This window comes from Zingiber officinale, chromosome 5A, assembly GCF_018446385.1.
Source record: "Zingiber officinale cultivar Zhangliang chromosome 5A, Zo_v1.1, whole genome shotgun sequence".
In the NCBI taxonomy this organism is placed as follows: Eukaryota; Viridiplantae; Streptophyta; class Magnoliopsida; order Zingiberales; family Zingiberaceae; genus Zingiber; species Zingiber officinale.
In genome coordinates, this window is record NC_055994.1 from 120,025,125 (window position 1) to 120,047,912 (window position 22,788).

Here is a 22,788-nt window from a genome sequence, read left to right on the forward strand (position 1 = left end):
AGTCAAATAATGCTCTAACCCTGATAAGTGGATTAACGCTATGCAAGAATAGTTGAAGCCTATGGCAGAGAATGACGTTTAGAAATTTGTCAAATTACCTGAAGGAAAGAAGCTCGTTGGTTATAAATGGATATTTAAAACCAAGTGGGATTCAAGGGGCAATGTCGAAAAGTATAAGGCTCATCTTGTTGTCAAGGGATTCACTCAGAAAGAAAATATTGATTATAAGGAGACTTTCTCACCTATATTGACAAAAGACTCCCTTAGGGTAATCATGACACTTGTAGCTCATTTTAATTTAGAGCTAGAGCTACATCAAATGGATGTAAAGACTGCATTCCTCAATGGAAATATAGAGGAGTCTATATATATGGTGCAACCAGAGAACTTTGAGTCTAAGGACTCAAAGCATCTAGTATGTAGATTAAAAAAGTCTATTTATGGTTTAAAGCAAACATTCTATCAATGGTACTGAAAATTTGATCAAGTGGTTACTTCATTTGGATTTAAAGAGAATTGATCGGTGCATATATGTCAAGTTCAATGGTAGCAAATTTGTTATACTTATTTTGTATGTAGACGATATATTGCTTGCGAGTAATAATAAGGGTATGTTGCATCAAACCAAGTCATTTCTATTTGATAATTTTGAAATGAAAGATCCTGATGAAGCATCCTTTGTTTTAGGCATACAAATCTATTATGATCGTCTAAAAGGCATTCTTGGACTTTCACAACATGCCTATATTGAAAATATGATTATAAGGTATGGTATGCAGAACTTAATATCGGGTGGCACACCTGTGTCAAGAGGTGACAATTTCAGCTTGCAGCAGTGTCCATGGCTTGAACTTGAAATAAAGGAGATAAAGCAATTCTCATATGCCTCAGCAATGGGAAGTCTCATGTATGCATAAATTTGTACTCGACCAGATAAAGTATTTATAGTGGGGATGTTAAGCAGATATGTAAGTAACTCAGGACCATCACACTGGAAAGCGATAAAGAGAGTAATGCAATATTTACAAAGAATTAAAAGACATATGCTCATATATCGGAGATCAGATCATCTGGAGATGATTGGATATTCAGACTCTGATTTTGCTAGATGCTTGGATAGCAAGAGATCTACTTTGGCCTATATTTTCATGCTTGTTGGAGGGGCTATATCTTGGAAGAGCGTTAAGCAAACGCTAGTAGCCACTTCTACTATAGAGGCAGAGTTGGTAGCATACTACAAAGCATCTAATCACATGATTTGACTATGGAACTTCATCACAGCATTACAGATCGTTGATGACATTAACAGGCCACTGAGGACCTACTGTGATAATAAAGCTGTAGAACTTTATGCCAAGAACAACCGTAGTTCGTCGAAGTCCAAGTACATCGACATCAAGTTTCTAGCGGTTAAAGAAAGAGTTCAGATTAGTCAAATTATGGCAGAGCACATCAGCACAGATTCCGTGTTGGCCGATCCACTCACCAAAGGCTTGGTGCCTAAGGTGCTTCATGCGCATATTGTGGATATGAGAGTCCTTCTTATGAAAGAAGAACTCATCTAATGGGAGTCTATATTTATTTTATTGCTCTATATTTGATAATAAAGATAAACATTTTATTTTGATTATTGTATGTACTTAAAGTTTAAAACATAAAGGAAATTTATATGTTTCTTTGAGACTCTGACTGTGATATCATCATTTACTACTGCTGTTTAGCATTTGGTGTTTATAAATATGATACAGATTTGTTTTGAAATCATAAAGTTTATCATGATTTGTTATTGCAGTTTAGCATAAAGTATTTCACAGATATAATCTGACCTCTTTTGAGGTCATCTTAGGACCAGTTAAAAATTGACATGTATTGATCGCATTTCATGTAATTTTCACTCTACACATCTACATCTTGATCTATATTATTAATGACATTGGTATTGTAATTACTGTTGGGGCTTGTTACGATCATATACAGTAGCTATGACTTCTTTAGTCCTATACTAATGAAGTTACTGAACCAGATTGTTTACAGGGGTATTCTATACCTATAAAGTTTGATATCAACTAAAGTTTTACTTGTATTTCATATACAACTCACAAATAGCCCAAGTGAGAGATTATTAGCTATTATCTCTAATTGGTGGGCTTAATTGTAAGTTGTGCATATGAGTACAAATTGTTGGTGCAATATCCCTTGGGTCAGGTTGACCAGGTTGACTAAGTTTGAGTTAGCTCAAGCTTGAGTCTTGATGTTTAGGTTTCGATGTTTGACAATATATGGAGATTACATGAGCAATCGTCCAATTGGGGAGATTGTTGGAGCAATTCCCCTCTAGTTAAGGTTTGATTAGTCTGATGTGAAGAAGAGTCAAGTAGGTCAAAGCGTTGACCAGATACTTGACTGGAAAAGTCCTAATTGGAGGTTAGGCAAGGGGAAGTCCTGGTGAGTGAAGCCAGCCAGTTGGAAATCCTGGTGAGTGAAGCCAAGTGAAAGAGCTAGTGAGTGAAGCTAGGCAGTCGAAAAATCCTGGTGAGTTAAGCCAAGTGAAATACCTAATGACTGAAGCTAGGCAGTTAGACAATCCTGGTGAGTGAAGTCAGGTGAAAGACCTAGTGAGTGAAGTTAAGTAGTTAGAAAATCCTAGTGAGTGAAGCTAGATGAAACACCTAGTGAGTAAATCTAGGCAGGTGAAAGTCTCGGTGAGTGAAGCCGGACAATGGAAAAATCCTAGTGAGTGAAGCTAGGCAGATGGAAAGTCCTAGTGAGTGCAGCTAGGCAAATGCAAAGGCCTGGTGAGTGAAGCCATGCACATGGAGATCCAGGTGGGTCAAGGTTAACCGGACACCTAGTGTTGGGAAGCCCAAGTAGGTCAAAGGATTGATCGGATACTTGTCACAAGGAAATCCGGATGGGTAAAGGGTGATCGGACATCTGGTGGAAGTCCAAGTGGGTCATGAAGGACCGGACACTCGGCACGAGATGGTAAGTCCAAGTGAGTTAAGGTTGACCAGACACTTGGCACGAGGAGAAAAGTCTAAGTGGGTCAAAGGATTGACCGAACACTTGGTGAAGAAGTCCCAGCAGGTCAAGGTTGACCGGATGCTAGGCATGAGGAGTTCCAATATGTCACAGTTGACCGGATGTTGGAATTGGGGGCTCTTGAGCTTGAGTTAAGTAAGTTAAGGGTAGTTAATCGATCAACCGATCGATTGAACCGAAGCCCAATTGATCAGCCGATCGATTAGGAGAGTCCTACGATAAACAACAGCTCAATCAATTGGTCGATCAATTGGGAGCTTATATCACGTGCATAGAAGCCTTCCCAATCGATCGACTGATCGATTGACAGCTGAAAATCGCGCATGAAGCAATGAAGGCTGAATCGATCGGGTGATCGATTCATGCCTTCTTCAGCAGAGCACAAAGGCGCTCTTAATTAATCGATCGATCGATTCAAGCCTCCCCAATCAATTGGTCAATCGATTGGGATGTGACCGTTACGAAGGAAGCGTCGAGTTTAAAGTCATCTTCCTCGCAGTGACTCGGTATCATCTCCATGCTCTCTTCTCTCACGATTCTCACAGGTTTACGCCAGTTCTTGAAGCTTCTTAGAGCAAGGTGTTGCTGCACTTCCAAGGTCAAGAGGTGTTCCACACAGGAAGAAGAAGCAAGCTAGGGTTTCGTCATTGTAAATCTTGTAAGATTTGTTACCATATAAGCTTGTTTTTCTTTTTTCTTGTATTGAGAGGTTGTACAAGGCTTCTTCGCCTTCGATAGTTACCGAGAAGGAGTTTTTTTATTAGTGGAGTGTGTGTCACGTGTGGATCCTTGGATTAGTCACCTCTTCTTGAGGTGGATACCAAGTAAATCTACGTGTTAGCGTTGTGAGTCTTGTTTCGAGTTCTTTCCGCTGCATATCAATAACACCGAAGCAAGTCAACGGAGTGCGACCAGTTATTCCCCCCCCCCCCCCCCCCTCAAGCATCAATCGATCCTAACAAGTGGTATCACAGCGAGGTCACTATTCACCAGAATCATCGCCGGAAAGGGCAACAAGCTAGAGGGAGAAGAAGTTGAAGTAAATTTCAACAACATCAAAGACTTTAAAAAGGCTCAACTTCAAATGGAATTCCAAGATGGACTTGGATACAACACAAGGGTGCCTCCACCATTCACAATGACACGCTTCGATTCTTGGAAATCAAGAATCAAAAATTTCTTCATGGTGGACATAGAGCAATGGTTTACTCTAATGGAAGGTTTCTAAGTTCCAACAAATTCAAAAGGCAAAATTCTCAAGAAGAGCAAGTGGAGCTAAGAGAAAATTCAAAGAAGTGAGACCAATGACAAAGTGACCAAAGTATTGGTCAACATATTGCCGAGCAACATTTTGAAGCAAATAGGAGAATTTGAAGATGTCAGGGAGCTATAGAACAAATTGGCTAAACTTTATGAAGAACCCTCCACTGCACCAAATCAAAAGGAAGAGGATTCCGAAGTTGAGAGATGCTTAACTTCCGAAGAAGAAGTCCAAGAAGCTTCATCCTCAAAGGAATGTAACAAAAAGGGCAAAGAGTGAGCATACTCTTTATTCAATGAGCAAGAGGATGAAGATGAAGATGCCTCTGTTAGGACCCTTGGCGGTCGGCTAGAGGGGGGGGAGGGTGAATAGCCCCTGCACAAATAAAAACAAGAATACCTTTCACGGATAGCTAACTTAATTAAAGAACACTTGCATAAAAAATGATAAAAATATGAAAAAGACAGAGGCACAAAAGTTTTTACTTTGTTACAATCAGGGAGGTTGTTAATCCAAGTAAGTAGAGTGCACTAATATCTCCTTCAGGTGGAGAAGCCTCTTTACAGCAATAATCGCACAAAAAGATGAAGCTAAATGAAAACTAGATGCGTACAAGTGTTGTTTCTCAAGATACTTGTTGTTATTAGCTTCTTGGACCATAGCTATATTTATAGCTTTTGTCGGGACGCCTGGAAAGGTTCCAAGTACTTGGAGTGGGATAAAAACTTATCCCCGATACAACGATCAAAGACCACGTCGAAATGGCTAAAACTTGGGTTCCGGGTGCCCTGAATGGGGAAAGTCAACATTTTGTTAACTTTCTCTCTGGACCTCCAGTTTCGGCTTTGCTTGCTTCGGTCTGGGTCTTCTGCTCCGGCTACGCTCGCTTGGGTGATTTCGGCTATCCAGAATAGGGTTCACCCGAATCCAACTTCCGACCTTCTCGAGCAAGCTTTAGCTCTTGGAGTCCAGTCCCTCGAAAACGTCGTGTGCCTCCTTCTCGTCCACCCGCATACTCTTCCGCAGCTCCTCGTCCCTCGGATGAACCAAGCCCGTCGTCTCTCTCCCGTGTCGTTCTTCTCGTTAGTTGCATCTTTTTCGCAACGCCCTATTCTCCTAAGTTCTTGTACACTTAGACACAAGGTTAAACACAACAAGACCTAACTTAACTTGTTTGATCACGTCAAAACAACCTTAGGGTACCAACAATCTCCCCCTTTTTCATATGAGCAACCCAAGTTAAGTTAGGGTAAACTAACATAAAGTAAAAGCAATAAATCTACAATTAAAGTGTAAAAAAATTAAAAAGGTTAAATTACCTCCCCCTAGACTTAATCTTCCCTTCTCCCCTTTTTATCACACAAAAAATGGGATAAAAAAAATCTAAGGGTTAAATTTAGAAAAAAAAATAGGAAAGTTTTTAGTTTAAAAAAAATGATTTTCAACATTTGAAGAACTTATCAAGTTGAAAAACTCTAAAACTTTTGAAAATTATTTTGATAGCACTTAAAATAATTTTAGAAAAAATTTCTAAGTAAAAAAAAATTAATATCAGAAAAAAAATATCAATAATTTCTTAAGTTAAATAAATTTACAAAAACTAATTTTGGAGAAATAATTTTTTTTTAACTTTAAGTCTCCTTTTAAAAAAAACTAAGTTATAAAATTGAGTAACTATTTAAAGTATTATTTTAATTATCATTAAATACTTTATCAGTTAGTCAATTAAACATTTTATTTCATTAATTGGCTTCCAGATTGTGACGAGGTACTAGGCCTTCTTGGTTATTGGAGCATCAACCACTTTCTAAACAAAGCCTCTTAAAGAAATTCAAACGCTTAATTTTCTTACTGAAAGCGCTAAGTTTAATTAAAGTTCAAGTTAGACAAGACTTTGGAACCCAATATAGGTTCTAGCCAACTGGATTAACTAAGAATTTTTTAGGAACATATTTCTTTGAAATTTTTCTAATTTGTCCCTTATAAAATCTAAGATGTCAACTTTGTCTATTATAATTTTGAGTTCTGACATTCAAATATGCATGATTTTTCAAGTTTTTTATTTCATTTTATAAATTGTCATTTTTTAATTTAATTTTATCAAATTCTTCTAATGGACAAGATTTTTTCAAAATTAATTTTAACACTTTAATTTATTTTTTTAGCTTGCAACAATTTTTTGATAAATAATTTATAAACTTAAACAACTTATCAGGAGGAAGAGATCGTACTTGACTTATCTTGTCGATCCCCTTATCCGTAGCTTCCCCTGAAGTGCTGCTTTCTTCCGATGTCGCTCCCCCTTCATCGATGCTCTCGATGCTCATTTCAGACGAGCTTGCTTTGTTTTCGTCATCTTGATAGCTTGTCATTAATGCGAGTCCGGAGAAAGCCTCAATCTCTAATTCGGACGACGTTTCGTCCCACGTCACCTTCAAGTTTTTGTGTTTGTTCGTTTGGATGAGCTTCTTGTTCTTGCCTTTGTCCTTGTTCTTCAATTTAGGAAAGTTGTCTTTAACGTGCCTTTCTTCATTATAGTGGTAGTATATGATTTTTCTTCTCTTCTACCCTGCAAATGGTTAGGTTTTCTATATTTAAATAACTTTTTAAATTGATTTACCATCATCGTCATTTCCTCGTCGTCGAAAGAAGATTCTGACTCTTGTTCATCCATCTTCTCCTCGAGGGTAATATTGTGCTTCGACCCCTTCTTTAAATCTACACATCTCAATTCATGGACTTCAAAAGTTGAAAATAACTCTTCTAAGGTAACCGATTCTAAATCCTTAGAGATATAGTAGGCATCTACTAATGATGCCAATTTTGTATTTCTAGGGAAAGCATTAAGAGTATACCTTATCGAATCTCGGTTGCTTACCTTTTCTCTGAGATTTGAAAGTCCGGTGATGAGCTCCTTAATCCTCGAGTGAAGGTGTGCAATGGTTTCGTCTTCTTCAAATCGAAGGTTGGTGAGCTGGTTGCTAAGTAAGTCCTGTCTTGCGAGCTTGGCTTCGGACGTCCCTTCGTGTAGCTCAAGGAACTTCTCCCAAAGCTCCTTTGCTGAGTTGTAGATGTCGATCCGGTTGACTTCTTATGGCGGTAGGATGCTCAGCAGATGGAATTCTGCTTTGTCGTTTGCCACGTAGTCGGTCTGCTCCTTCTTCATCTACTGGTATTCTTCCTTACCTTCGAGTGCTTCAAAATCGAACTTCATTATTAAAAGCAATTCAAAATCGATTTTAAAGAATACCTGCATTCTCTTTTTCCAACTCGTGAACTCCCCCTCGAACTTCGGTGGGTATATACTCTGTCCGACCATTGATTCGGTGCTTTGATCGGCGGTTAGTCCTCCTGAAGTGTCCTGGCTCTAATACCAGTTGTTAGGACCCTTGGCGGTCGGCTAGAGAAGGGGTGAATAGCCCCTGCACAAATAAAAACAAGAATAGTTTTCACGGACAACTAACTTAATTAAAGAATACTTGCATAAAAAATAATAAAGAAATAAAAAAGACATAGGCACAAAAGTTTTTACTTGGTTACAATCGGGGAGGTTGTTAATCCAAGGAAGTAAAGTGCACTAATATCTCCTTCAAACGGAGAAGCCTCTTTACAGCAATGATCACACAAAAAGATGAAGCTAAACGAAAATTAGAAGTGTACAAGTGTTGTTTCTCATGATGCTTGTTGTTATTAGCTTCTTGGACCAAGGTTATATTTATAGCCTTGGTCGGGGTGCCTAGAAGGGTTCTAGGCACCTAGAGTAGGATAAAAACTTATCTCCGACGCAATGGTCAAAAACCACGTCGAAATGGCTAAAACTTGGGTTTCAGGCTCCCGGAAGGGTTTCGAGCACTCGAAGGGGAAAGTCAACATTTTGTTGACTTTCTCTCCAGGCCTCCAGCTTCGGCTCCACTTACTTCAGTCCGAATCTTCTGCTCTGTCTCTGCTCACTAGGGTGATTTCAGCCATCCAGAATAGGGCTCACTCAAACCCAACTTCCAGCCTTCTCGAGCAAACTTCCGCTCCTGACTTCTCGTCCCTCGGAAAAGTCGTGCACCTCCTTCTCATCTGCCCGCATACTCTTCCGCAGCTCCTCGTCGCTCGGATGCATCGAGCCCATTGACTCTCTCCCATGTCGTCCTTCTCGCTAGCTGCGTCTTTTGCCCGATGCCCTATGCTCCTAAGTTCTTGTACACTTAGACACAAGATTAAACACAACATGACCTAACTTAACTTGTTTAATCACATCAAAATAATCTTGGGATACCAACAAGCTCCACCTCTAGGATTGAGGGGGAGTGTCATTTATTGACACTAGAGCAAGAAGAGGCTTCGACTTCCAGGTCAAACGAAGAAGAAGATGGTGTCACCTCCACAAATCAAGAAAAATCAAATGGAGGATCATGTGCTACCCCTACAAACAAAGGTATAACAATTTCAAGTTTAAATAATAAAAATCACATTATTTGTTTTGAGTGTAGGGAAAGAGGACATTATAAGAGCAAGTTTCCAAAACTAGCCAAGAAGAAGGGCCAAGTGGCACCCAAGGGTAAGGAGAAGCCCAAGAGGACCGACCCCATGACAAAGAAGAGCAAGGAACACATTGTGTATTTTTTGTGCCATCAAAAAGGACATTATCGAAGTCAATGCCCAAAGGGGAAGAAACCGGCCAAGGTCAAGGGAGGAACCTCAAGTCAAGGGGGAGCTCTCAAAAGCAAACCCAAGGTATCATTTGTTGAGTCTATCCCTTTAAGTCATGATAAAAAGCATGTCAAGTCTAGTTTATATCATTTTAATATTATTTATCATGAAAATAGGAAGCATGATAGAATTAAGGAAAAACATGTAGTTTATCATGCTAAAACCACTCAACCTAAAGTTGGAAGGGTAGAAAACAATTTAGTCAATAACTCTAAGGATTCTAGATATTTGCCTAAGAAAAAGAAAAATTAAGGCTTTAGTGAAAAATCTAAGGTTGAGATATTATGGAAAGAAAATCAAGTCTTGAGGTCAAGACTTGATAAATTAAAGAGGACCCTTAGAAAAATCACACATGAAAAACAAGGGTGCAAGAATAATAACCTAGGTTTAGAACAACAAGGGTCATCCAATGGTCATAGACGTTTGGGATACAAACCTAAAACCAAGAAGGATGTAGCCTCTTATCATAGGCTTCCATATAGTTATGGAACCAACCCAAGGTCTAGCGATCAAATCAAAAATACAAGGAAAGTTATCTCTAGGAGTATTTTTGGAAAGACTAATGTGACTAAGACTTCTAAAAAGTCCAAGAAGTCACTAAGAAGGTCACAAGGAAAGCAATCCCTAGAGTTGACCTAAAGGAAGTGACCAAAGCTCCTAAGAAGCCTAGAAAGGTCATTAGGAAGGTAACTAGGAAAGTTATCCATAGCGAGTACCTAGAGCATCCAAGGAGCACAAAAAGGTTTTGGGTTCCGAGGAGCATATTCTCTACGCCCTAGATGGGTTTAGAGAGTGTCAACTCCAAATGGGAATGGTGGTTAACCCAACCTTGATAAAGTTGACATTTGGAGGCATTTTCAAGATTTTTGTTAACCTTTGAAAATGAAAAGGATAAATTGATTACTCTTTGGAAGAGTAAAATGTGTCAAAATTTGAGGAATTAGACTTAATTTTAATTGACACAAATAGAAAATGGCAAAAGAAATGCCAAGTTGGATTTTGACATTTTCTTGAGAAAATGAGGGCAATCTAGGATCGATTTTAATTTATCTAAGGAATTAAGGATACTTAGATAGAGTATCTAGGTTTATTTTATTTATGCTAATTCCCATGATTATTTTCTCATCATATACTATGGCATCATATGTTATATTCATGCTTATTATGAAAAACAAACAAACAAAAATACCATGTCATGTCATACATACATCATATAGCATTAGTATATTTTCTTTTGAAATTTATTTCTTTTTTATGTATACCATACATCATGCATCGTTTTAGTTTCCTTGTAAATAAGGACAATGACATTTACTAACAAGTGACATCCTAGGTGGATGTTCAAAATTTCTAAAATGCCTAGATAGATATGCATGATCACTAGTTTAGGGAAAAATCAAAATCTACATCTCACAAAAACTATAAGGTGGCTTGTATGTGTTTTAGTACACATTAGATACAAGTGAGATATTAGGATGATGAACAAGACTCAAGATGTTGATTTAGTGCAACTATTTGAGTTTTGATTTCATCTAAACATATAGTTATGTGTACTTCAATCATTGGAAAAGCTAATGTATAAGTCATGTGCATTGAGCTCAAATAACATGGTTGGAAATTGGTTTTGAAAATCATTTTAAATGTATTTTGAAAAACCTTGGTGAAGGCTATCTTTTGATAGTAATCATCATTGAAAAGTTAGACACAAACTTAGAAGAAACATTGAAGTTTTTACAAGATTTCAAGTTTGTGTCCATCTTTAAAAATAGGAAGTATTTTCTTAGAAAATTATTTTTTCTTGATAGTATATATCCTAAATAATGTCTACGAGAAGTTTCATGATTTTTAGAATTTTATAGAATTTTTAGGGCATTTCTGAATTTTGGTTGAAATTGGATTTCAGAAATTCAAAAACTCAATCGATCAGCCGATCGATTAGGCAAGCTCAATCGATCAGCTGATAGATTAAGAAAGGGGATTTTCGTGAGTAGATGCTCGCTGAATCGATCAACCGATCGATTCAACCCTGGCTGGATTGATCAGTCGATCGATTCAAGGGTATTTTATGCGAACAGAACCTCGCTGAATCGATCAGTGGATCGATTGAGCAAGTGCCAATCGATTGAGCCCCAACCCAATCGATTGAAAAGGCTGATTTTGGATGGGAAAGCCTAATTTCAGCACTTTAAGTCACTTCTAGTTTCTTTAACCATTCCTAAGCCCTTAGAATATATTTGTATACATTTAAGGGTAGTTTTAGGAACACTAGATTGAAGTTTAGGATGAGGTTGGTTTCAATATTGAATCTGTTAAACCTCAAAACTTCAAGTTTTTGGGTTTCCTAAAGGTTTAGGGATTTTAAATCATTGTTGGTGCAATGACAGAAGTTTGGAGCATATCTTTAAGGGAAGTTACTCTTTAAGGACATGAAAATTAATTTTTTCAAACACCATGGAAGGTGGTTTAACCTTCTTTAAAGTAAATGCTCAAGGTTGAGATTGAAAAATAATGGAGAGTGGATATCTTTGTTGTTAAGTTGTGAATGCTCAAGGATGAGCATTGTGAAGAGGTTTAATGCTCAAGGGTGAGCATTGGATATAATGAAGGGTATGAGACCTTCATTGTGGTGTTGTGACCAACAAGGTAGGTTGTGAACAACGTTGAGTAACTCTCCAGGGGGAGAGTTTTTGATGTGTGCCAATAGGGGGAGAATGTAGAGTTTAAGTTAGGCCTTCATTGCCCCTTTAGAAAAGTTTGGGGGAGAATGAAGGGTCTAAATTATGCCTTCATTATCCAAAGGGGGAGTTTACCCTTTAGGAAATGGAGAGAATGAAGGAAACCCTCATTCATGTATTGGCATGAAGAAAAAGTTGAGGCTATGGGATTAGCCTAACTTAAATATATTGTCAAACATCAAAAAGGGGAAGATTGTTGATGCAATATCCCTTGGGTCAAGTTGACCAAGTTGATTAAGTTTGAGTTGGCTCAAGCTTGAGTTTTGATATTTGAGTTTCGATGTTTGACAATATATGGAGATTGCAGGAGCAATCGTCCAATTAGGGAGATTGTTGGAGTAATTCCCCTTTGGTCAATGTTTGACCAATCTGATGTGAAGAAGAGTCAAGTCGGTCAAAGGGTTGACCGGATACTTGACTGGGAAAGTCCTAATTGGAGGTTAGGGAAGGGGAAGTCCTGGTGAGTGAAGTCAGGCAGTTGGAAATCCTGGTGAGCGAAACCATGTGAAAGACCTAGTGAGTGAAGCTAGGCAGTTGGAAAATCCTAGTGAGTGAAGCCAAGTGAAAGACCTAATGAGTGAAGCTAGGCAGATAGAAAATCCTGGTGAGTGAAGCCAGGTGAAAGACCTAGTGAGTGAAGTTAGGCAGTTGGAAAATCCTGATGAGTGAAGCTAGGGAAAGACCTAGTGAGTAAAGCTAGGCAGGTGAAAGTCCTAGTGAGTGAAGCTGGGCAATGGGAAAATCTTAGTAAGTGAAGCTAGGTGAAAATCCTGGTGAGTGAAGCCAGGCAAATGGAAAGTCCTAGTGAGTGAAGCTAGGCAAATGCAAAGGTCTGGTGAGTGAAGTCATGCACGTGGAGATCCAGGTGAGTCAAGGTTGACCGGACACCTGGTGTTGGGAAGTCCAAGTAGGTCAAAAGATTGACAGGATACTTGGCACAAGGAAATCCAGATGGGTAAAGGGTGACAGGACATCTGGTTGAAGTCTAAGTGGGTCATGGAGGACCGGACACTCGACACGAGACGGTAAGTCCAAGTGGGTCAAGGTTGACCGAACACTTGACATGAGGAGAAAATTCCAAGTGGGTCAAAGGATTGACCGGACACTTGGTGAAGAAGTCCCAGCATGTCAAGGTTGACTGGATGCTAGGCACAAGGGGTTCCAACATGTCATAGTTGACCGAATGTTGGAATTGGGGGCCCTTGAGCTTGAGTTAAGCAACTCAAGGGTGGTCAATCGATCAGCCGATCGAATGAACCAAAGTCCAATTGATCAGTCGATCGATTGGGAGAGTGTTACGATAAACAGCAACCCAATCGATCGACCGATCGATTGGGAGCTTATATCGCGCGCACAGAAGCCTTCCCAATCGATCAGTCGATCGATTGGGCACCGCTAATCGATCGACCAATCGATTGGCATCTGGAAATCGTGCACGACGCGATGAAGGCTGAATCGATTGGGCAATCGATTCAAGCTTTCTCCAACAGAGCACAAAGACACTCTGAATCGATCGACTGTTCGATTCAAGCCTTTCCAATCAATTGGTCAATCGATTGGGATGTGACCGTTGCGAAGGAAGCGTCGAGTTTAAAGTCATCTTCCTCGCAGCGACTTGGTATCATCTCCATGCTCTCTTCTCTCACGATTCTCACAGGTTTACGCTAGTTCTTGAAGCTTCTTAGAGTAAGGTGTTGCTGCACTTCCAAGGTCAAGAGGCGTTCCACACAAGAAGAAGAAGCAAGCTAGGGTTTCCTCATTGTAAATCTTGTAAGATTTGTTATTGTATAAGCTTGTTTTTCTTTCTTCTTGTATTGAGAGGTTGTACAAGGCTTCTCTGCCTTCGGTAGTTACCGAGAATGAGTGTTTTTATTAATGGAGTGTGTGTCGCGTGTGGATCCTTGGATTAGTCACCTCTTCTTGAGATAGATACCAAGTAAATCTACGTGTTAGCGTTGTGGTCTTGTTTCGAGTTCTTTCCGCCGCATATCAACAACACCGAAGCAAACCAATGGAGTGCGACGAGCTATTCACCCCAAGCATCAATCGACCCTAATACAAACCAAACCTATTAAAGTGATCTAACTTAGGCTCATTTAGTTTCAGTTATTGGATATAGATCTTGTATGTGTAGAACTTATAGTTCTGCATCTATTATCATCTATGGGCTGATAATAGATGCCCACTATATATAGAGTTAGTCCCCAAGGGTTTAGGGTTTAATCTTGACAGAGCTTGTAGTTCCTTATTGATCTAAAGTTTTTCGATGTCGTCACCCCTAAGCTCCTTGGAAGACCTCATTTTCTTTCCGTTGTATCTTCTTCTACATAGATTATTTCTAGACGACGCTAAAGATAATGATGATTCTTCAATCAGATGTCTTATCATATTTATTTATGTTTTATATTATTATATTATATTCTCGATGAAACGAAAATCCATACACATATGTTCTTATATTTTCTATATATAAATTCTTATATAGTTTTTAGAATCGAAGTATCAAATAATACTTAACAAAAGCTTATATTGATCATAAAAAAACCATTAAAAAATGATTTGCTATAGTCCAGCACAGCCCCTATGTGCATCAGTCTCTGGCTCGATAGGCTTTATCTACTATGGTATGATGTTATCATGGACAACACTCTACGTGGCCAAGCATTAAACCTTGACTCAATTCCTATGGAATCAGAAATTCCACTTCTTCTTTCTACTCATGATTAATTTGCTGAAACACCTCCAATAATTCTAACAATATTTTGACCTTGATTTTCAATATCCATTAGGAAAAAAGCTAAATCACGCACTCAACATCCTATCTTTAATTTTTGTCTCTTATCTCATTTTCTCCTTCCTATATAATTTTTTTTTCTTCCTTCCATTCTATCTCTAGATCTATACCATAGGGGTTGATGGAATGATGCGATGGTGGAAAAGATGAAAACCTTAGTCAAAAATGAGACTTGAGAGCTTGTTGAACTACCTTTGGGGAAAAGGATGATAGGATGTAAGTGGGTATTCATAGTCAAGCATAGAGCAAATAGTTCTATTGAGAGATTAAGTCTTGGTTGGTGGCAAAGTGTTTCACCCAGACCAACAAAATTGCTTAAGAAATTTTTGCACTTGTTGCCGGAATCAATTAAGAGTTCCCTTAGCATGTGTTGCTTCTAGGATGGTTCCTTCGATAGTTTGATGTAAAAAATGTCTTCTTTCATGGTGAGTTAGAAAAGAAAGTTTATATAAAAATTCCACCTATTTTTTCTTGTAAAAAATTTGAAGGGTAGGTTTATCACTTAAAAAAGGCTCTATATGGGGCTTGTTTTGGCATATTCATTAGAGTAATGATCACTTTTGACTTAAAAAAAAAAGTAATGTGTCATAATATGATTATCAAATATCTCAATGGTAAAATTACTAATCTTATTGTATATTCATTTTTTATGATATTCAGATTAGGGATGTAAATGAACTAAGCCAAACTCAAGTCGGCTTAAGCTCGAGCAAATTTTTGAATCGGAGCTCAGGTTCGGCTAAGCCATTTAATCATTAGCTCGAACTCGACTTGAAAACATCTCCTTACTTATTATTTAATTTTAAAATAGAAATTATTTTAAATATTAAAATATTAAATTAGCCTGGCTCGAGCAGTCTCGATGAGTCATCGAATCAGTATTAAATGAGCTCGAACTCGGCTCGAATATTAAACGAGTCAGCTCGAGCTCAACTCGAGTTCGATCAACTCCTAGCTCGAGTCGAGCTTTAACTGAGTTGCTTGTGAACGACTTGAACCATTTGCACCCTAATTCAGATCTTAGAATCTGATATTCTTATTGTATAGATTGACAACATAGTAGGTGACAATTAAACAGAAAAACTAGATTGAAGGAATATTTGACTAACGTTGAGATTAAATATTTGAGCCAACTAAGATATTTTTTTGGGATAAAAGTTGCTTGATTATAAAAAGATATTTATTTGTTAAAAATTATTCCCGACGACTTACTGAAGGAAATAGGAATTTTAGGTTGTAAACTTGAGATACCTCCATTGAAGTTAATTATAGACTAAAAAAATATTAAAGAATTGATAGATATTGATCAATACTTGGGAGATTCATTTATATTTTTCATATATAACCTGATATTATCCATGCAATAAGTATAATAAATTAATTTATAAATAATTTTAGGACATATTTAATTAAATATTGAAGGTTATTATTAATAATTTTGATTATCAAGGACAGTTATATTATTTAATTTTATTTAATTTAAGTAATGAGTGATTCTAAAGTAATGAGTATGTCCATCGCGTCAGTAAATGAAGGGGTTAATAAAAAAATTTTAATTTTTTTCTTCCAAAATGAGTGTTCCAAAGGTTTTTATTCCTCGTAATTTTAATTATGTGATTCCAAAATTGATTATATATATGATAACTTAAATTAAATGCACCATCAGAATTATACATCTTCATATTATTTTTCAGATTTTATAATATCTCAAATCTCGTCTTGGGGAAGGATTTTTCATTACTCTTTTCAAATAATGATCACTTGGAAACAAAAGCATAAACTGATTGGACAAGATATCCTAATGATAGAAGATCCTTCCGGATATTATGCCTTAATTGGTAGAATTTTTGGAGCTTGAAGAAACAATAGCTAGGTCAAGTGTTATGACACAAGAAGCTTGTGAACTTCTATGACTTAAAATGCTTATGCAAAATAATTATATTTCTTTCCCAAAAGGTGTCTGTGCTACTACATTGTGTCAATAAAACAACTATTAGCATCGCTCATAATCGTGTTTAGTATGATCATACCCAACGTATTGAAATGGATTGATTCTTTATCAAAGAAAGAATAAATGATCACAACCTAAGAATCAGTTCATCCCTCTTTATATACAAGATGAGTATGACATGTATACATATATTATCTAGAGGGGGAGTGCCGACAGGGATACATATGTTTTAGCTATTATTTTCTTTTTTTTTTATTTTAAATAAAAGTTAATAGGAGTATAAAATTAACATCCTATCTTTTTTCACAAAATCCTAAATGTACATGGAATTTTTTGAGGTAATGAAAACAACAACACAATTATGTTTAAAAAAACTCTCATACAAATTGGCCATAAGCAACAGTATTAGACATGGAAAAGAAAATTGGGCACACATCAAAAGCATCTATATATATTTAAAAAGGTGAAAAAGAACAAGAAAAAAAAAACAACACAATAGGAAGCATTCAACACATATGTATGAGCCCACCTCCCCAAGTTGTTCCCTTTTCCCTCTCAACAATTGCATTGTATTTATAGAGAATAAACAAGTAACTAAAAGAAGATTAAGTTTTGGGGAGGAAGCATTACGACGGATCGCCATCAATTCCACCAGTTTCAATGGTGTTGTTGCGGTGCAAGGGCTTGCTCAGGGTGGGGCTTCTGGCACTGGTAACACTTGGCGAAGAGCCCAAATGTATTGATCTGATGGATGAAGTTAGTCATGCTAGCCCACCCGCCAATCCCGAACCCAATGACAAGCACCCATACAACTATAAAGATGTTCACCAGGAACATCGCGCTCCAGCTCGGTAGGAAAAATGGGGGCTTCTCAGAAGCATTCTGTGAGGATCACCAAGATGAAGATAAAAAAAATAATAATGAGACTTTAACAATTGACTATTCAATTGCATAAAGAAAGATTAAAGACATGATCAATGCATTTGTAATACAAGCAAGTAACTATCAGAAAGTTTTAACTAATTGCACATAACATACTAATTTTTAAGTTTTGTAGGATTTGATATCGACAATGAATGCCATGCCGTGGTTATGACACTGTGACACAAATTGCCAGCCAAGCTATTTGAAACAAATCAGATCTGACTGCTAAAGAACAAAGAAGAGAGGACAAGAAGATGGAAAGGGACTTCTGTCTGGTTAGATGTTACGTCTCCATCCAAGCAAACCCTGAGGACCAAATGAGTGGGACTCACTTTCTTGGATAATTCTTCAAGTTTTAGTCAATCTTTAACACTCGTTTTTCTTTTTCATTTTGTTAAAACATATCAAAACAGTTTCTGTGGCACTACACATGCACTTAGCTTTCAGTATCAGAACTTGCTTGACGACAATGAAATAATTGAATTGAAGTGTTATTCGAGAAGAAATCTAAAACCAGAAGAAAGCACCACGGTTATATGAAAATCTAAAGCAAACAAATTTCAGAACAGGAGAGGATTGTTTGTGGTCTGATACTGTGTCCTGAGTATGATCCCTCTCCTACAGAAGTTGCCTGTGCATCATCTTCTGTAGACGAATGCAATGCCCAACCAAGAGTATCAACATCGCGTATAACAACCCATTTGTTATCAAATTTTTATGTTTGGCAGGTAAATTGCTCATTTTCATTGGAGAACTGCACCAATAATTTATTCTAGTACTAAATCTAGTACTCAATCAATTCGATAGTTGGGACCGTTCGCAATGAAAGTTTACATGGGGCTGTAAGTACTAACTGGCGGTGTTATATAATCTAAGAGTAGAAAGAAATTTAGTGGATCTATAGTTGAAACATAAATTTGTTACTCACTAGATGGAATAAAGATGATACCTGTCGTGCAGATGCTGTCCGATAGGTGAGCATGTGCGCCAAAGCAGGAATGATGTAGACGGTGAAGCTAACAAGGAAAGCACCCACGGCGGAGTTAATGGGCCCGAAGAAAGGAAAAATGATGGCTAAGAACCAAATTGGCATTACAACTGGGAGGCGCGCGATAGCTCGTAGGCAAATGCTCTTCGTATCATGCATGCCAATTACCTTTTCCCAGACAAAGTAAAGAGGGGTGCAAGCAAAGCCAAAGGTAATAAACTGATGAATAAGCATAAGGACAACTGCGGCATCTCGCCACCTTGTCTTGGGCAGCAATGAGAAGGCATTGGAGTGAGTCAATAGAAGATCACCAAATGCCCAATACATTGTGGCCGCCGATGGCAATGTGAGGGTGAACACATACAATGTAGCCAATAAGTAAATGTACTTGAACTTTTGCGGTTTCCACATGGCATGCATGATCTCCCTGAGAACACGATTGAGTTACTTATAAAGATAGATTAGACGCATGCTGACTTAATGGTTCAACTACTTGCATTCGATTCAAAAGAATATATACACAAATTTGTATCTATTTAATTACATCAACGATTATTGAGAGAATAGGAACATGAAGGAAAACTTTTACTATCAAATTATAACAGTCTGAAATTGCAACTACGAATATAATCAAGATTGTTTAGGGTTTAGGATAGTAGATTGTCACAAGATTGTTGTTGTTTCCAAAAGTAGTCCAATGAGGTTATTGACTTGTCATCTTAACGGTTTGGCATCTAAATGTAACTAATCTTCTATGCCAAGCAATCAACTTCCTAGGTAAACCGAAAAAGGATTTATGGTCCCATGAGATGATGATTGAAGCTGGAAGAGGCAATCTAATATTTAGAAGGTTGGATCGAATAGCTTTTCGAGTTTAATAGACCAAAACCTAAACTTGGACTACTTCAATGATAGGATGCATGGGCAGTGACTGTCATTACTCTAAGATTAAGTCCACAGCTGGTCCCATTTGTCCTTTTACTTTCATTTTCTGCTGAAAGAATTTCAGTTCTGAATGTTCAGCCAAGAACTACCTCAAAGCTAATATTGTTAATTAAAAGAAGAGTTAAAGAAGAAGGAGACAACCACTGTGAAACTAGAATTCAGAATTCCTTGTGTGAGAAATGATGGCATGAGATAGTTCTTGGATGGTCCCCTCCGCCTATTTGCTTTCGGTTAAAATTTTATGTTGTTTGTGTTTGGTGTTCTCCGTTCTGTTTATAGAGCACCGATCAACACAGTGCAGTCGAGGAAGATAACAAATCCCACCTCATGGCTTCTACTGCCTTACAAGATTTGCCTACATCCAACTGTTACTTTCAACTCTTTTAAGCTGAATGAAACTTGCACTTCAACTAGTTTTAGGCCTATTATTGGTGAAAATGAACACTCACACAGTGACGGCATGGCCGCCGAAGGTGTAGAGGATGTTGGTGGCACCGGTGAAGTAGAGAACCGGCCTCTTTGGACCTGAGTGGGCCACGCCTTCGACCTGAGAACAATGGTGGCATCAGTCCTTGTGCCTCTCTGCTCAATTCTAGAATTGGACAAGGGTGGTGGTTAGAAGGAGAGTACCTGACCATGGACGGCGGCTGCGATGGTAAGATACCAGGCAGTGTAGCTGGTCATGCCGAGGCCGAGGAAGGACCAAATCCGGTAGTTGTGGAAGGAGGGGATGAAGACGGTGGTCGCACAGCAGGCCCCAAATATGTAAGTCCATGTCCTCTTATCGAACTGATCGTTGATGTAGTAGATGTTGCTGCTCCATAATCGATTGCCCCGCAAAGTCAAATCTTTCTCATTCGATAGAGAAAATTACAGTGTGATACAGAAACAACAGGGGCTCAAAAGGAGGCACCTTGCGCAGGCGATGAGCTGGATGACGGAGCCGAAGAGGAGGAAGGTGCAGTTGAAACCGAGGCCGGCGGCCTTCCAGTACGGTCCCAGCAGCCCGTCCAACACCTCGAACCACTGGGAGAGGAATTTAATGGCTAATGGAGTTAATCAGGCGAGGTAAAGTAGGAAAAGCAGGAGAAGAGTTGCGGGGATTGGGTAGCTTGGAATCTGGGGAAGGATAAGGAGGAATAGTTCTGTTCGATAAAGGTTCCAAATTGAAAAAGAGAGTGGAGAAGATGAGAAAGAAGAGAAGAGAAGAGAAGAAGAAGGAGAACCTGGATAACGTGGTTGGTGAAGCGGACGTTCTCCTTCTCCTTGCGATTGCGGTACTCGATGTAGAGGACACTGATGAGGTAGGCGGTCCAGCTTCCCATGAAGCCGTAGAAGATCTGCAGGATGATGCCGGAGACCATTCCCAGCTGCGAGAACGAGTAGGGCAGCGTCAACAGCACCTGCGCCACCTGCAGTCAAGAGCCAAAAACACAAGCATGATTTTTTCTGATCGATTTGGAGTCCATGAACACGAGCATGTAAGACAACCAAAATATCTTCATCGAGAAGAGTGAAAAAAATGGAATCTTTGAGTACTTGATTGGAGGCGCAGCTGAACCAAGCGTCCCAGGTGGAGCCGCCGTGCCAGAGGAGGCTCTTGACGCTGAATCCGGCTGACGGCTCGGCGTCTTCTTCCTTGCCGCCGCTCGGCTCGGTGTCGAAGGCTGTAATGCCGTCCGCCGCCATGGCTGCTTCCTCTGCATCCTTCTGCGCCATCGACCTTTTTCTGAAGAAAAATCTCCGGGATTCCTTCAAGCGAGCGCTAAAGACGAAGCTTTACGCCAAAATTCAACAGATGAGAACATATTCGAGAGAAGACATCCGTATTTGAGGAGGCGAAGGGAGTGGGATAAGCGTACTCGTATGGCTCTCCTTAAAACACTGCAAAGCAAGGGCCATTTCGCGTGTGTAACGGCGCGCCGAGTCAGTACACTACTACTACACGACCAAGAAAGTGGCGGAAAAGGAAATAAAGAACGCACAGATAGTGAAAGAAAAACAACACCTTTCGCCTTCGTCTGCTCTGCTCTGCTCTGCTGCTGTGCGCCGCCCCACCCTGCACCGCCCTGCCCCGCCCCGCCCTCTCTGCTATTTTTGGCTGTTACACAAACAACCGCTTTCTACGAAAAGGGTTTCAAAAAAGCTCCTCCTTCCTCCTCTCTGCCTCTTCCAATCACCTCGTAAGAATCGAATTGGAAAGCAAGAAAAGCTAATTTATGGTGAGCAGCAGTCGAAGTGGGAGTGTGGGAGTCTTCTTAGCTGCTTCTGCTGAAGCTTCCCTTTGCCAGCTTCAGATGATCAATTAATCGCCATGGCCATTTAATTCCTATCACTGTTGCTTCATTATTAAGTGCGATAGGTGGTGGTGGTGGTGTGTTGAATTGCTATTTTGTATTTTTTTTGCTGAAACTTTCTGGCGGAGTTATCTTTTGGTTGAATTTGCTATCAACCATCACTGTCTCTTTTGCTGGAAGTGTGTGAGGAGGATATGGCTGGAGAAGTTATGAATGGCAATGGGCAAGACGGCGATACGACGAAGATAAAAGGGATGCGTTGCCGGCTCACATTTAATGTTATCGGTCATCCGTTCAGACCCAGGAAGGGAATGCAGATGAACTGAGAAGAAGAAGAAGAAGAAAAAGAAGCAGAAGAAGAAGAGGTGCGGAGAAGAAGAAAAAAACAGGGCAAATTTGGTTTGATATGTATTTATTTTATTTTAAAAAAATAAAATAAAATAATTAGTATATAATTATGTTATATTTTAAGTTATTATAAGAGAAATATGATAAGAAAAAATAGAATGTTAAATTTATTCGAATGGTAAATTTATTTTGGAATGCCTTTTTAGTTTATGAATTTCATAATTGATAAATTTTCTTTTAAGATGAATTTCTTTTTAATAAGTGATTAATCTAAAAATGCTAGATTGATAAATCATCTGTTATAAACATTTTTTGATTTATTTTTATAATCAATGAAAAATTTTCGTTAGACTGGATCGATTACTTTCAAAATTAATCAACATAAAGTAGGTATCATGTGTCAACTTAAAAAAAAGTACTTGAATCAGGCTTACTATTTGGATTTTTACTATTGTTTTTAGGATTTTTGCTAGACTTATGATTTGGACTTTTTATAGAGTAAATTTTTATGGAATGATGTTAAGTTGTTCTTGGGACATGCATCCTATTGTAAGGTCGATGACCCCCAAAAAAAAAAATGAAAGTTTCTTGCCAGATACAAAAACAATCCATTGATTTGTTGGTATTCATGAGGTGCTTGTTGCGTTAGTAGCTTATTTGTACCAAACATTATTCACAATGAAAATAAAATAATAAATTAGGTTAATATGATGGTTTACATGATTTGAAGTAGGATTATAAACGAGCCAAGTCGAATTGAATTTAGAGATGTTAAGCTTATTTGATAAGATAATCGAGTTGA

General features: G+C 38.4%; 1 protein-coding gene across 4 annotated transcripts; it reads right to left on the reverse strand.

The window, feature by feature from the left end:
• Window positions 1-16,889: 16,889 nt before the first annotated feature.
• On the reverse strand, window positions 16,890-21,967 carry LOC121981495 (auxin transporter-like protein 1). 4 transcript variants are annotated; one of them, XM_042534052.1, is made up of 9 exons: window positions 21,350-21,967; window positions 21,204-21,225; window positions 20,881-21,118; window positions 20,568-20,753; window positions 20,255-20,367; window positions 19,972-20,155; window positions 19,791-19,888; window positions 18,358-18,823; window positions 16,890-17,366 (listed from the first exon to the last, which is right to left on the reverse strand). In XM_042534052.1, the coding sequence occupies exons 3-9, from the start codon at window positions 21,058-21,060 to the stop codon at window positions 17,142-17,144; spliced, it is 1,452 nt and encodes a 483-aa protein (XP_042389986.1). In that variant the 5' UTR covers window positions 21,061-21,118; window positions 21,204-21,225; window positions 21,350-21,967; the 3' UTR covers window positions 16,890-17,141. The 4 variants fall into 4 exon arrangements, with proteins under 4 accessions (XP_042389986.1, XP_042389984.1, XP_042389987.1 ...); XM_042534050.1 differs by having other exon boundaries at window positions 20,881-21,225; window positions 21,350-21,966; XM_042534053.1 differs by lacking the exon at window positions 21,350-21,967 and having other exon boundaries at window positions 21,204-21,346.
• Between the last annotated feature and the right edge of the window lie 821 nt (window positions 21,968-22,788).

Bases quoted from the DNA above. Each gene is read 5' to 3' on its own strand.
- LOC121981495 (XM_042534052.1), bottom strand. From the start codon at position 21,060: ATGGCGCAGAAGGATGCAGAGGAAGCAGCCATGGCGGCGGACGGCATT. The intron at 20,156-20,254 runs GTGCCTCCTTTT...ATTATGGAGCAG, and splicing joins CAGCTCATCGCCTGCGCAAG to CAACATCTACTACATCAACG. The intron at 18,824-19,790 runs GTGAGTGTTCAT...TCGTGTTCTCAG, and splicing joins GGCGGCCATGCCGTCACTGT to GGAGATCATGCATGCCATGT.